A 15,598-nucleotide genomic window follows, 5' to 3' on the forward strand; every position below is an offset into this window, starting at 1 on the left:
GTTAGCCGTGTATTGGCCATACACCACAAACCCCCAAGGTGCCTTATTGGTATTATAAACTGGTTAGCAACATAATTAGAGCATTACAAATAAATGTTTGGTCTTACCTGTGGTATAGGGTATGATATACCACGGCTATCAGCCAATCAGCATTTAAGGCTCAAACCACCCAATTTATTATGTTGGTTATTGTCTTAATGAATCAACAGGAGGAAAATGCTAGAGGGCCAGCTGAAGCTGTTTGAGTTTTTCCACGACTGTGAGGAGGTGGAGGCGTGGATCTATGAGAGGTGGCTTCCCCTTCAGTCTGCCAGTCTGGGCAGAGATCTCAGCCAGATCCAGCTGGCAATTCAGAAACACAAGGTCAGACCTTGGTTGCATCATAAATGACATCCTATTCCCTATAGTGCACTACTTTTGACCAGGGCCCTCATCCAAGTAGCACACTATATAGGGAACAGGGTGCTATTTGGGTCAGGCCTTCTTCAGTCACACAAACAGTGATTATTCAACTTCAAGTTTAATTAAGCTTACATAGCAGTCAATATAAGCTTAAACCCATGGCATGATAAATACTTTGGCATACGCCTATCTAAATACATTGGCATTTAAACAAATGAAAATATGTAATGTCATGATGTGAACCAAACCCTCACTTTTATGTGTTTGTTGACCCATCGCTGTTTTGTCAGGTTCTTGAAGCCGAGGTGCAGTCTCATGAGTCTCTGTGCTCAGGGGTCGTGAGTAGAGGTCAGGAGATGTGTAGAGGGAAACACCCCAGTGAGGAGGACATCCAGAAGTCGGTCCGGACGCTGAAGAAACAGTGGGAGCACCTGAAGGATGATGTGGTCAATCGCAAAAACAGACTGCATGCAGCCATCGTTATCAAACAGGTTACAACTTTTAAAACAATGCAAAAATAAAAGTCAGAGAAATAGATGGTTTGACGGAGGAATTACATATACATCTATGTAAGCTTATGTACGTAGTAATAGGCTGGAGAAAGCTACCATAGCTAGTTCATTGACATTCTCTATTTATTTTATAGACCGTGATAGTTTGAATGTAGTGGGGTGACAGATACAGAGGGAGACAGAGAGGAAGGACTGAGACGGGATTTGTACCCACGTCACTAGGGGTATATATTCCTCTGTTTCAGAGTCTGGGGGGCTAACCACTATGCCAGACTCTGGCATGTAATATTCTCTTTTCCAAAGAATTAGATAGAACACTAGATTGGACATTAGCAACCTGGCAACAACTACAGGACAGCCATCTTGGTCAGGGAAAGTTTTGTTTAAATTGTATTATATTATTTATTATCTGTTATTTTCCTCTTCAGTACTTTGCTGATGTGACCGAGGCCAACTCGTGGCTGAGCGACAGGAAGCCCCTCCTGATCAGCGAGGATTATGGAAAGGATGAGTCCTCCACCAGCGCCCTGCTGCAGCGCCACCTACGGCTGGAAAAGGAGATGGGAGCATACGTTGTGGAGGTGAAACGCTTGGGAGAACAGGCCAGGGGAGCCTCCCAGCTGGCCCCGCTCACAGTAAGTTCCCCATCAATCACGGTGCCTTCAGAAAGTATTCACACCGCTTTTTCCTAATTGTGTTGTGTTACAGCCTGAATTTAAAATGGATTAAATAAAGCTTTTCTTTCACTGGCATACACACAATACCCCATAATGTCAAAGTGGAATTATGTTTTGACATTTTTACAAAATCATTAGAAAGGAAAAGCTGAAATGTGAGTCAATAAATATTCAACCCCTTTGTTATGGCAAGACTAATTAATTCAGGACTTAAAATGTGCTTAACAAGTCACATAATAAGTTGCATAGTCTCTGTACCCCACACATAAAATACTGTATCTGTAAGGTCCCTTTTTATTAAAAAATAATAATAAAAGTTTTACTAATTTTAGAATTTTTCTTCCACTTTGACATTAGAGTATTTTGTGAAGATCATTGACAAAAACAATTCAATTAAATCCATTTTAATCCCACTTTGTAACAACAAAATGTGGAAAAGGTAAAGGGATGTGAATACATTCTGAAGACACTGTAACTAAACCGCAGCTTTTTAATGTCATTGTGTCATGAATACATCCTCAAACACATTGGTTTTAATAATAAAGAAATAGCTTATTATTAAAATCCACCCCCATTGGCTTCCAAGAGTTGCTGAGGACTTTCGTATTTTTCCGCAGGCTGAGGCCCAGCAGAACAAGATGCCACAGTACAGTGATTCCTCTGGTGACGAGGAGGGATTGACCACACCTGGGAGAGTGACCTCCCTCAGAGGAGCAAAGATCACTCAGACATCTAACCAGACCCATACACAGGAGGCTAATGCCAAGATCAGGTTTAAATACACAAGAGGTACAGATTCTCAACTTCAATAGAATATGGATTATTTATAGAAACAAATTGTAGAAAAAAATTGTGAAATGTTTTTCATGTTACTTTTCCACCAATAGACTTAGTCCAGTTTCTAAGGTAAACAGTCTCTGTTTTCCAGGTGTGACGGTGTGGGACCGTGGGGAAATTGTGACTATCCTCAACAGAGACAATGAGGATACGTTTCTAGTGAGGGACAGCAAAGGCAACGAACAGCTGGTGCCAAAGACGTACCTCACAGAGCTCCCATCATCTACAGTAAGCCTCACTATTAGCTGTCTCTGTGGCCTAGTAAAAAGCTTTATGGCACTTTACCCATTTGAATCATCGCAAGTATAATTGTGTGCCTACATTAACTCATTAACCAGCCCGCATAATCCCAGGTTGAGATCAACGATCTACACCCCTCAAATTCAAATCTGGACTTCAAAACCAGTTCCACTGTTTTCCCCCCGGTATTATTCCCCTCTAGTCAGGGACTGATTTAGACCTGGGACACCAGGTGTGTGAAATTAATTATCAGTTAAAACATAACACCAGCAGTACTCCGGACCTTGTAGGGTAAGATTTGAATACCCCTGGTCTACACAGTTTAAACTTCATAATTTTCCATTTTAAATAGAACACTCCCTCTACACCACCTCCATCCACCAATGGGGTTACTGAAAGCCCCACTAAGAGGGAGAACCGGGCGCGTCGCAGACGTTCCATGCGCCGGGGGACCGCTGAGATCCAGTCCTCTTCGATTCCTGATCCACATTACCAGAGAGAAACCATAGAGAGCGCCCAGAGCAGTCTAGACCGGGACTTCAACAGCCTGCACAACCTGGCTAATGTGAGAAATAAGACCCGGTATTTCAGATTCTCCTCTACTTTTTTGGGGGGTGAAAAATGGTTTCCCATTGCATGACATAAGCAGTAGAGCAATACAAATCATTACACCACATCTAAGTTATCTACGTTATAACGCTACGTTTTGTTTTATGCTTTTGACATCTTTGTGAAGACATCTTTGATGATGTAGTGGCAGCGCCCAGTACAGAGAATAGGACCTAGAGTGATCATCCTGTAGCACACATGTAAGTTGTCACACACTGGCACCCAAATTGTGTATTTGTGTCTGATTTCTCCACCATACAGTCCAGGAGGAAAACTCTGGAGGAGACTGTTCGGTTGCACCGCTTCTACAACACCTGTGAGGAGTTTGAGTCCTGGATGGAGGACAAGGAGAACATCCTTAACACCTTCAGTCCTAACTCTGACAACGTGGGTGTGGTGCAGGCCAAATATGAGGTAATAAACCAGCCTCATCACTGAGATTATTCCATAGCAATTTATTTGAAGGCCACCTACATAAGGCCTTCATAACACATTCATAACACACACAACAAAATCATTAGCAGTACATCAGCTTTTGTCTCTAGTGCTATTATGTACTTGATACAGTGCCTTGCGAAAGTATTCGGCCCCCTTGAACTTTGCGACCTTTTGCCACATTTCAGGCTTCAAATATAAAGATATAAAACTGTATTTTTTTGTGAAGAATCAACAACAAGTGGGGCACAATCATGAAGTGGAACGACATTTATTGGATATTTCAAACTTTTTTAACAAATCAAAAACTGAAAAATTGGGCGTGCAAAATTATTCAAAAAGTTAATACTTTGTAGCACCACCTTTTGCTGCGATTACAGCTGTAAGTCGCTTGGGGTATGTCTCTATCAGTTTTGCACATCGAGAGACCAAATTTTTTTCCCATTCCTCCTTGCAAAACAGCTCGAGCTCAGTGAGGTTGGATGGAGAGCATTTGTGAACAGCAGTTTTCAGTTCTTTCCACAGATTCTCGATTGGATTCAGGTCTGGACTTTGACTTGGCCATTCTAACACCTGGATATGTTTATTTTTGAACCATTCCATTGTAGATTTTGCTTTATGTTTTGAATCATTGTCTTGTTGGAAGACAAATCTCCGTCCCAGTCTCAGGTCTTTTGCAGACTCCATCAGGTTTTCTTCCAGAATGGTCCTGTATTTGGCTCCATCCATCTTCCCATCAATTTTAACCATCTTCCTTTTGCACGCCCAATTTTTTAGTTTTTGATTTGTTAAAAAAGTTTGAAATATCCAATAAATGTTGTTCCACTTCATGATTGTGTCCCACTTGTTGTTGATTCTTCACAAAAAAATACAGTTTTATATATTTATGTTTGAAGCCTGAAATGTGGCAAAAGGTCGCAAAGTTCAAGGGGGCCGAATACTTTCGCAAGGCACTGTATAATAGTTAGAACTCACCTTCTCATGAACTCCCCATGTTCCAGAACTTTCTGACCGAGCTGGCAAGTGGGAAGGGCCAGCTCGATGACATTACCAGACTGGGGGAGGAGCTAGTGAAGAGCAGACACAGTAAACACAGAGAGATACAGGCCAAGCAAGGACAAGTCACACGCAGGTAGGTGGACTTGCAGAAAACTATTTTGTAATAGTACTACTGACATCTACTAAGAATAACATGATCAACACAGTTTTTCAGATTAGATAGTTCTTGATTGTCTGTTGTTCACAGAAATGTTTATGGCGTACAGAAAATGCACTGCGTTTTACTGAGACGCACACACAATGTTTAATCATTGAAGAGAGCTGTCCATGTTGTTATTGTTGTTGTTGCTAGGTGGGAGCGCATGCAGAAGCTGAAGGATGAGAAGGGCCATGAGCTGCTGAGCACGGCGGATGTGCAATCCTTCCTCCAGAGCTGTGAGGAGGCCCGTGCCCAGCTCATGGAGCAGTTCACCCAGCTGGACACTGTGGACGGTGTGGGTACTACCTCCACGGCCCTGGACACTGAGGAGAGGGCCCAGGCTCAAGCACAAAGAGACATACAGGCCCTGGAGAGGAAGATATCATACCTCAAGAGTGTGGCTAAAATGTAAAGCACAATTGTAAACCTCTATATGTGTCAGACAACCACCACTAGTCCAAGACTTGTTAGTGTTGATGGTTTTGAGTGTAATGCCAGTTAGTTATTTCATCCATCCATTCATTCACGTTCTACATATCTGTGTGAACCAGGAAACAGGACTGCAGCCCAGCAGAGGCCGCAGCCATCATGGAGGAGGTGCGGGGCCTGGAGGCTCTGCTGGAGCAGGTGAAGGGCCAGGCATCAGAGAGACAGAGGCTTCTGGAGGAGGCCAAGCGGCTGCAGCTGTTTCAGCAGGAGACCAGGGACCTGCTGCTGTGGGCCGGGGCCGCCCAGGACCGCCTACTGGAGGACGACACAGCCTCGGACGTGACCTCCGCTCAGACCCTCCTGAATGACAACCAGGATCTGAGGATGGAGATCGACGCGCAAAGGGAGAGGTGAAACAGAATTTTGGGTTCTTACCTTCCTGGAAAATGTACTTATGTTTATAATAATATGCTATGTGCTGCATGCTGGGACATGGAGGTATCTAATGATGTATTCAGTGCAACTATTTCTCAGGTAAGCAGTGTTTCTAAGGTAATTTAGTAGGAGAAGGATAGTTTATGATGAGACAATAGGAAAGCATACACAGTGTTTTTTTTGTACTGTCCTTTATTTAGTTTCTTACAGACATATTCATGAGTCATGACGCTGGGAAAACATACAGTGCCTTGAAAAAGTATTCAGCCGGCCACAAGTTCTTCAAGTAGTCCCCCAGCCACAAAACCCCATAAAGAAAATAGTAAACAATAAAATAATACAAATAAAAAACTGAAATGTCATCATTTTATAAGTATTCATCCCCCTGGCTCAGTACTTGGTTGAACCACCTCTGGCAGTTATTAAGTCTCTTTGAGTTTCCCTCCCCCCATCCGAAGTTGGGTTGTTATCCCAGTGATCGGCAGACCACCCCTGCCCCCCCGGATTCCAGGGCCCCTGAGAGACCCATCTTTTGAAAAGAGCACACAGAACAGAAGCAGATCAACCGCCAAAAGCATTTCCAATGCCCTCACCTCGATTTGTATTATATATAGTTATCAAAACACACAGAACCAGTCAAAAGTTTGGACGCCTACTCATTCAAGTTTTTTTTTTTTTTTATTAAAAAAAGAATACAAATGTAACTATTTTCTACATTGTAGAATAATAGGGAATACATCAAAACTATGAAATAACACATTTGGAATCATGTAGTAACCAAAAACGTGTTAAACTAATCCGTGTTAAGCCACCCTTTGCCTTGATGACAGCTTTGCACACTCTTGGAATTCTCTCAACCAGCTTCACCTGGAATGCTTTCCCAACAGTCTTGGAGGAGTTCCCACATATGCTGAGTACTTGTTGGCTGCTTTTCCTTCACTCTGTGGTCCAACTCATCCCAAACCATCTCAATTTGGCTGAGGTCAGGTGATTGTGGAGTCCAGGTCATCTGATGCAGCACTCCATCACTCTCCTTCTTGGTCAAATAGCCTTTACACAGCCTGGAGGTGTGTTGAATCATTGTCCTGTTGAAATATAAATGATAGTCCCACTAAGTGCAAACCAGATGGGATGGCGTATATCGCTGCAGAATGCTGTGGTAGCCATGCTGGTTAAGTGTTCCATGAATTCTAAATAAATCACTGACAGTGTCACCAGCAAAGCACCCCCACACCATCACACCTCCTCCTCCATGCTTCATGGTGGGAACAAAGACACACCGGTTGGAACCCAAAATCTCAAATTTGGACTCATCAGACCAAAGGACAGATTTCCACCGGTCTAATGTACATTGCTCGTGTTACTTGGCCCAAGCAAGTCTCTTCTTATTATTGGTGTCCATCTGAGGTGCAGTTAACTCTAATGAACTTGTCCTCTGCAGCAGAGGTAACTCTGGGTCTTCCTTTCCTGTAGTGATCCTCATGAATGCCAGTTTCATCATAGTGCTCAATGGTTTTTCAAATCAAATTGTATTTGTAACATGCACCGAATACAACAGTGAAATGCTTACTTACAAGCCTTTATACAACAATGCTTTAAGTTAGAGCCAGTTTGCGCTCTTCTGTGAAGGGAGTAGTACAAGGCGCTGTACGAGATCTTCAGTTTCTTGGCAATTTCTCGCATGGAATAGCCTTCATTTCTCAGAACAAGAATAGACTGACAAGTTTCAGAAGAAAGATCTTTGTTTCCAATGTCAAGTCCTAGCTGATGGACCTCAGGTACACCCCCTTCCCCTGAAACACACACATGCTCTTCCCCCGTTGTGACCATTTTCCCATGTATCTCTTTGATCATTCCATGCCACCAGGGACACAATACTTTTCCCACTCTCTGATTATCTGAGTGTGACCCCCGTCCAATGGGTTACTGCAGGCAGTGTTGCCAGCACTGCCACTACCTGGGTGGGAGCACCCCACCGGAATCCCCACCGGCTAGGTACCAGGTCATCAAGGTTCTCATTAGCAGCTTTGAGAAAATCCTTGTATGTTATGCTCACCCATCAGGGGGCTTTGCCAGGCAGGCTAAGAATCTTGAAGGGGCGGTGCTGCTTTAGTAGGTCTCTGATCGCGTGTATCTTTCTGTTTTGGCTGCCTATCGGCTACTTGCAGTAGGCCCATAAAACCGATTAGGACTTCTCCTTAGTGTGAGGGTCGTTCAGATCGGTGTCTAGGGTATAGGGTTGAAGACTGTTCCATCATGATAGGACAATAAATAAATCGACTATATTTAGAATTTATTTCAAAATGTATATCCCATATCTGCACAAAATTGAAAGCTCTCTCTTATAACCCCTGCTATCAGATACACACAAACTGTGTTTTGGATCATTGTCATGTTGAAAGACCAGGGGCGCAGGTTTTTATCTAGTATGTCTCTGTATTGTGCGCCATTCATCCTCCCATCACTCCTGACAATATTGCCATTCCCTGCTGCTGAAAAGCATCAATAACATGACGCTTCCACCACCATACTTTACGGTGGGGATGGTGTTACCTGGCTGGTGTGCAGTGTTTGACTTGTGCCACACATACCGCCTAGCGTTCGTGAAAGTCTCTACCATACTTTGGGACCATACAGAGAGAGCCGGATTTATCCTCACAGATTCATTTAAAGCAGGTGATCCACTCATTTCTTACACAGGTGGAGTCCATCAACAAATTGTGTGACTATTACACCTGAGCAAATTTAGACTTGCAATTACAAAGGGTAGGAATACCTTTTTACTCTGATCATTTCTGTTGTTCATTTTTAGTACATTGTTGAAAGCTTTTGGAATTTTTCTTTTGATTTGACATGGTGCCCTAGGCTTTGTGGATCAATCTGAGACAACGAAACACGGTAAAAGTGTTGGGGGGTGAATACGTTTTTTAAGGCACTGTATGTGTGACACATTTTTTTTGTAAATGTCACTGTAATGTACTTGTGTTCGTCTAACTAAAAGGGTGAAAGACATGGAGAAACTTGGAAAGTCTCTTGAGGAACAATCGAGGGGAAACCGAGGTGTGAAGGACGTCCAGCAGACGCTGGGAAAGCTGAGCCAGGAGTGGACCAAGCTGGACAAACTCTGGGGCAGTAGGAACAGGAGGCTGGAACAGGGGGTGGAGCTACAGAAGCTGAATCAGGAGGCTGATCGTATCGAGGCAGCCCTGTCTGGGCATGAGGCCAGGCTGAAGGTCAAAGACCTGGGGGTAAGATAACATATACTGTACACTGTTATTACAATGAATGGGAATATAATAATAAGCCTTATGGGTATGTGGCGATGGATGTGTCTTTGTGTATGTATGTGTGTTTGTTCAGGTAAGACCACTTCTGTTCTCATCCAGTGTGTTTGTCTCTCCCTCTCTGTGCTCAGGACTCTGTAGACAATGTCCACAGTCTGTTGGGCAGACAGGAGGAACTGGAGGGCCTACTGAATTCTCTGGACCAACAGATCAGCCTCTTCCAAGACAAGAGCAAGGAACTCGTCAACAAACGACACTTTGCTGCCAAACAGTAAGGCTTATTATGTTGATGACCAGTTTGGAGACATTTCCCCCAAATGTATAGGAAATGTGTAGCAGTGAACAATGTATTGTTCAAATTATTTTTTTTTTAAACATTGAAATAATCAAATCATTTTTTTATGACTTTTTAGAATACAGGAGAGGTCACAGACTATTCAAGAGCGCAATAAGAAGCTTGGAGAGAGCTGCAAACGAAGACGGACCCTCCTGCTTGATTCACATAAGTATCAGGTACACTTGATATAGAAACCCACCTTCTGTGTACCTTTTACAATGGCAGTTAAGCGCTTGAACATTTCTCATGTGTTTGTCATCAGGAGTTCCAGAGAGATGCTGAAGAAATGCTCATGTGGATGGAGGAGAAGTCCAAGATAGCCGAAGACGAGTCGTACCGGGACCCTACCAATATCCTCCGCAAGCTGAAGAGACATGAAGCAGCTGAGAAAGAGATGCAAGCTAACCAAGTGTGGCTAGACAGACTCACACAGGTATCACAGGGCTTTCGCCATTCCTATCCTTTCTATACCTAATGGCTCATAATGACACCTTCTCTCATCTTCGCCACGAATCGTGGCAAAACTAAAACAACAAAAAAGCACTTATAGAGAAGGAACAAAAGTCTGTTCACTGTTTGTTGCTCCCACTTCTTAATCATGCTATTGGTGATACAGATGCCAAGTTTCAACCAACATGAATAGAAAACTTGACAAACGTTCAGTAAAACTGGACCACTAAACCAGTTGGGGGAGGAGATGCTTGTGGATGAGCACTACCAGAGCCAAAGCTTTAGGATGAAGGCCTCCTTACTGTACTGTACTGTTAAATATTGTACGGTAAGCCTAGTCGCTTTCCATTAGTTTGGGGAGCAGATGCTACTGTTACTGTACTGCTATATTGTACTGTAAGTTAACCTGTTGTCTGGTTCCATCAGTTGGGAGAGGAGATGCTGTCGGAGGAGCACTACGAGAGCCAGAACATCAGGAGGAAGTCGACCCAGGTTAACAGTCGCTGGGTCAGGCTCCAGGGGAAGATGACTGAGAGAGGAGACAAGCTGAGACAGGCTGGGCAGCAGGAGCAGCTCATGGAGCTACTGCAGGTAACACACTAACAACCTCTACACTACCCACCTGGATCTAGTTTGGCTATCGATTTGTGGGTAAGAATGCTGTAGATAAATGTGGGTAGCACACTTCATTTTACAGTACTGTTTCCACTGGTATAAAATAAATAGGTCAATCATAGGTTATTATTAGGATGTTATTACTAATTCACAAAGTAATTTTTCAGTATATACCTAGTTATTTCTTGACCATAAATTGAAATGTGTTGATGATGCTTATGATGCCGATCATAATTTGGTCTCGTCCACCAGGCAGCTCTCTCTCTCTGTCTATATGAGCTAGCAATTGAACCTGAGGACCGGGGTAAATTGTAATCACATTGTTCCCAGGATGCCAAGCTGAAGATCGAGGCCATCCAGAGGATGTTGCAGAATGCAGCCAAAGGTCACGACCTTCGCTCCAGCCGCCAGCTGTTGAAGGAGCACCAGCAGCTAGAGGCAGAGGCCCAGGAACTGGCTGACAAGATAAACACCATCGTGACCCGGGCCAAGCACCTGGCCACTAACCACTTTGACTCCCAGAGGATCCTTCAGGAGACAGATACGTACATGAAGCTGTAAGTAGTAAGGGCAGATTAATGTGATCTGTAATTAGTAGCAGTAAAGCAATCCACGGATCGATCCAATTGATTGATCCATTCATTTATGCATTGAAGAGTTTTTCCGGTTCAGGAAACATAGTCAGAAAAAACATCTGTCCCCTGTTCATAATCCGTGTGGATATTTTTGAGACATCATCTCTGTATGCAGGTTCAAGTCGCTGCAGAAGCCTCTGGATCGTCGCAGGGCCCAGCTGGAGGCGTCCGTGGCTCTGTTTGGCTTCTATCACGATGTAGACATAGAACTCTCCTGGATAACTGAACACCACCCATCCACTGGCTCCACCAACTATGACAAGTCCCTGGCAGGGGCTATCAACCTCATGCAGAAACACAAGGTATCAGTCTGGTAACAAGAAAATAATGAGAAAGTTTGATTTACATTTAATTTTATGTCTAGTCATTTTTGTCTCTCTTATCCAGAGTGACTCTCATCCAGTATCTTTGGTTAGTTTGTTTCCTGCCCAGGGTGGACAGATGTAAATGAGTTAAAGCTGGTGCAATATATGTGTTGTGCATAGTCCCTGACAAAAATCAAATGTGTGTTCTGTGATCAGGAGCTGCAGGCAGAAGTGAACGCCCACCGTAAACACTTGAACCGGGTCCTGGAGAAGGGGCAGAGCTTGGAGAAGTCCAGCCAATATGATGGAGAGGAAGTCCAGCAGAGGAATACACACCTGGCCACAGAGTGGGAGGAGCTCGAGGCAGCCTGTGACAAGAGGGCCATCCACCTGAACAGGGCCATCACTAGAGAACAGGTAGGGCTAACAGGAAAGCAGAATCCTGATTGTGATGGATCCAAAGCATTCCAGCCGGTGTCTATTCCACAAGTTACCACCGACTAAATCTGTGACGTTAAAATACCTATTTACTCTGTTCCATCTTGCGGTGCAATCCACTGTCTCATCAGTCCAGCCAGGCAATTTATAATCACGATCTCTACTATAAAAAGCATCTAGACATTATCTCACATTTCTTTTAGACTGTACCTCTGAAGGACAATAATCATTATACCTCATCACTGTACTCTTTTGCTCCTAGATCTTGCTTGACTGTGCGGAGCTGGAAACCCGTCTTTCTGAGACTCTAGCTTTGGTCAGCACTGATGAGTACGGCAAAAACGATCTAGCCACCCAGAGCCTTATCAAGCAACATCAGGTACTGTAACCCCATTCTCCTGTTCTCTTGTGTTTGACTGGCTGTATTCAAACTATACGTCACTGTCAACAGTTCTGTTGTTTGGATATAGTTGTTATGGATAAAGCCATCTGCTGAATGGCCATAGTATGCTGTGATAATCAGAGGAGTTGGTTAAAGCATCTACAAATCTAGGGACCACTGTCTAATGCATCTGCACGGTGAGGAGCATGGTGTCTAATGCAGCTACACCTTGGGCAGCATGGTGTCTAATGCATCTGCACGGTGAGGAGCATGGTGTCTAATGCAGCTGCACGGTGAGGAGCATGGTGTCTAATGCAGCTACACCTTGGGGAGCATGGTGTCTAATGCAGCTGCACGGTAAGGAGCATGGTGTCTAATGCAGCTGCACTGTGAGGAGCATGGTGTCTAATGCAGCTGCACTGTGAGGAGCATGGTGTCTAATGCAGCTACACCTTGGGGAGCATGGTGTCTAATGCAGCTGCACTGTGAGGAGCATGGTGTCTAATGCAGCTGCACGGTAAGGAGCATGGTGTCTAATGCAGCTGCACTGTGAGGAGCATGGTGTCTAATGCAGCTGCACGGTGAAGAGCATGGTGTCTAATGCAGCTGCACTGTGAGGAGCATGGTGTCTAATGCATCTGCACTGTGAGGAGCATGGTGTCTAATGCAGCTGCACCTTGAGGAGCATGGTGTCTAATGCAGCTGCACTGTGAGGAGCATGGTGTCTAATGCAGCTGCACTGTGAGGAGCATGGTGTCTAATGCAGCTGCACTGTGAGGAGCATGGTGTCTAATGCAGCTGCACTGTGAGGAGCATGGTGTCTAATGCAGCTGCACGATGAGGAGCATGGATTGTGTAATGCTGATGTACACATCTGCAGGCGGTGGAGGGGCAGATGGAGGTGCTGGAGGCCCAGGTGGAGGAGCTGGGGGATAGTGTGGCGTCAGCCGTCCATGAGTGGAACCTGGACGAGGTCAACAGACCATACAGCCGCATCAGCAGTCAGATGAGCCAGCTGCAACACCAAGCCCAAGTCAGGTGAGCTCAAGCAATCAAACACATGACATTTGATACAAAGATGCCATGAGATCATGGTTTGATGCCCCCCCAAACAACAAACAACAGGCACCACGAGGAGACATATGTTATGGGTCTTGTGTGTAACAGTGGAGTTGTCTACCTTCTCTTAGGGGCCAAAAGCTGAGGGAGGCTCTCCACCTCCATGAGTTCAGACGGGAGTCTTCAGAGCTGGACGACTGGATCACACAGCAGAGACAGATAGCCTCCTCTGAGGACTACGGAAATGACTATGAACATGTAGTGGTGAGAAATACCATCTACCACTACTGTCTATACAGTATATATTTGCACAGATCTCCAAAATGTTCCGTTAGGAAAATATTATCCAGATTGTGAGCGTGACTAATGCCTATTTCTTCCAAAATGTGGCATTTGTCATTGAAAACAAAATGTTAACAAATGTTCTTGATTTCCCATGATAGCTACTGAATGGTAAATTTGAGGCCTTCCTGAAGAATTTGGACGTGGGTTTTGATAGGATGCGGAGCTGCAAAGAGCTTGCTGATAGTCTCATTCAACATAAGCACCCTCAAGCTTCCACCATCGGGGATGCACAACATCAGCTCAGGTATGGGCACCTAATCGATACTCTTCATTGCTCACACTACCAGTCCACTGTACAAATTAACAATGCATGTATCCACATTCAAATGACGAAATACAACTCAAATCTGGTTGAAATGACATCATTACATGCTTCTTAACTTGTTGCAATGATGATGTCATTTCAAGCAGCTATGTCTACTGGGATGAAAGTCATGTTAAAGAGATCTTACCTGAGGACCTGAGTCGGTTGTTTTTGTCTCGTTTCCCTCCTGTTTGATAGATTGTCATGGAAGGAACTGCAGGACTTGGCCAAAGACCGCAAAGACCGTTTACTCAAAGCCGAGGAGTGTCACAAGTTTTACAGAGATCTCACCGATGCCTTAGGACATATTGAGGTACAGTTTAAATAAAAAAAAAAAAAGTATATTTTGGATGAATTAGAAATGGTCTTGAAAGTAGGGCTCGTGAGCGGCGCAGTGGTCTAAGGCACTGCATCTCAGTGCTAGAGGCGTCACCACAGACACCCTGGTTCGAATCCAGGCTGCATCACAACCGGCCGTGATTGGTAGTCCCATAGGGCGGTGCACAAATAGCCCAGCGTCGTCCGGGTTTGGCCGGTGTAGGCCGTCATTGTAAATAAGAATTTGTTCTTAACTGACTTGTCTCGTTAAATAACGGTTCAATCAAATGAATACTCTACCGTTCAAAAATGTAGGGTCACTTAGAAATGTCAATGTTTTCCATGAAAACATGAGTTGCAAAATGAATAGGAAATATCGTCAATACATTGACATGGTTATAAATAATGAATTTGAATTGAAATAATAATTGTGTCCTTCAAACTTTGCTTTCGTCAAAGAATCCTCCGCTTGCAGCAATTAAATCCTTGCAGACCTTTTGGCATTCTAGTTGTCAATTTGTTGAGGTAATCTGAAGAGATTTCACCCCATGCATCCTGAAGCACCTCCCACAACTTGGATTGGCTACCGTACCATACTGCTCCAACAACAGCTCAATAGGGTTGAGATCCGGTGACTGTGCTGGCCACCATTATAGACAGAATACCAGCTGACTGCTTCTTCACTAAATAGTTGCATAGTTTGGAGCTGTGCTTTGGGTCATTGTCCTGTTGTAGGAGGAAATTGGCTCCAACTGAGCGCCGTCCACAGGGTATGGCATGGCGTTGCAAAATGGAGTGGTAGCCTTCCTTCTTCAAGATCCCTTTTACCCTGTACAAATCTCCCACTTTACCACCACCAAAGCACCCCCAGACCATCACATTGCCTCCACCATGCTTGACAGATGGCGTCAAGCACTCCTCCAGCGTCTTTTCATTTTTTCTGCGTCTCGCGAATGTTCTTCTTTGTGATCTGAACACCTCAAACATAGATTTGTCTGTCCATAGAACTTTTTTCCAATCTTCCTGTGTCTGTGTTCTTTTGCCCATCTTAGTCTTTTCTTTGAAATTGGCTGAGATATGGCTTTTTTCTCGCATGGAATAGCCTTCGTTTCTCAGAACAAGAATAGACTGATGAGTTTCAGGAGAAAGTTCTATGTTTCTGGCCATTTTGAGCCTGTAATCGAACCCGCAAATGCTGATGCTCCAGATACTCAACTAGTCTAAATAAGGCCAGTTTTACTGCTTCTTTAATCAGGATAACAGTTTTCAGCTGTGCTAACATAATAGCAAAAGGGTTTTCTAATGATCACTTAGCCTTTTAAAATGATAAACTTGGATTAGCTAACACAACG

At 44.1% G+C, this 15,598-nt stretch overlaps 1 protein-coding gene across 1 annotated transcript in view; it reads left to right on the forward strand.

The window, feature by feature from the left end:
• Positions 1-15,598, forward strand: part of sptbn5 (spectrin, beta, non-erythrocytic 5) — a 57,744-nt gene that overhangs the window by 18,918 nt on the left and 23,228 nt on the right. The window contains exons 11-33 of the mRNA XM_035743279.1: positions 210-363; positions 693-893; positions 1,343-1,549; positions 2,209-2,380; positions 2,520-2,656; positions 3,021-3,233; positions 3,539-3,691; positions 4,714-4,844; positions 5,064-5,318; positions 5,462-5,749; positions 8,776-9,022; positions 9,190-9,329; positions 9,472-9,571; positions 9,658-9,828; positions 10,272-10,436; positions 10,791-11,017; positions 11,211-11,397; positions 11,617-11,817; positions 12,101-12,217; positions 13,101-13,258; positions 13,411-13,543; positions 13,723-13,868; positions 14,127-14,241. Of these exons, the coding sequence (XP_035599172.1) occupies positions 210-363; positions 693-893; positions 1,343-1,549; positions 2,209-2,380; positions 2,520-2,656; positions 3,021-3,233; positions 3,539-3,691; positions 4,714-4,844; positions 5,064-5,318; positions 5,462-5,749; positions 8,776-9,022; positions 9,190-9,329; positions 9,472-9,571; positions 9,658-9,828; positions 10,272-10,436; positions 10,791-11,017; positions 11,211-11,397; positions 11,617-11,817; positions 12,101-12,217; positions 13,101-13,258; positions 13,411-13,543; positions 13,723-13,868; positions 14,127-14,241 (4,018 nt within the window). The remainder of the gene's footprint in view (positions 1-209; positions 364-692; positions 894-1,342; positions 1,550-2,208; positions 2,381-2,519; positions 2,657-3,020; positions 3,234-3,538; positions 3,692-4,713; positions 4,845-5,063; positions 5,319-5,461; positions 5,750-8,775; positions 9,023-9,189; positions 9,330-9,471; positions 9,572-9,657; positions 9,829-10,271; positions 10,437-10,790; positions 11,018-11,210; positions 11,398-11,616; positions 11,818-12,100; positions 12,218-13,100; positions 13,259-13,410; positions 13,544-13,722; positions 13,869-14,126; positions 14,242-15,598) is intronic.

Source organism: Oncorhynchus keta, chromosome 29 (assembly GCF_023373465.1).
Source record: "Oncorhynchus keta strain PuntledgeMale-10-30-2019 chromosome 29, Oket_V2, whole genome shotgun sequence".
Classification (NCBI taxonomy): domain Eukaryota; kingdom Metazoa; phylum Chordata; class Actinopteri; order Salmoniformes; family Salmonidae; genus Oncorhynchus; species Oncorhynchus keta.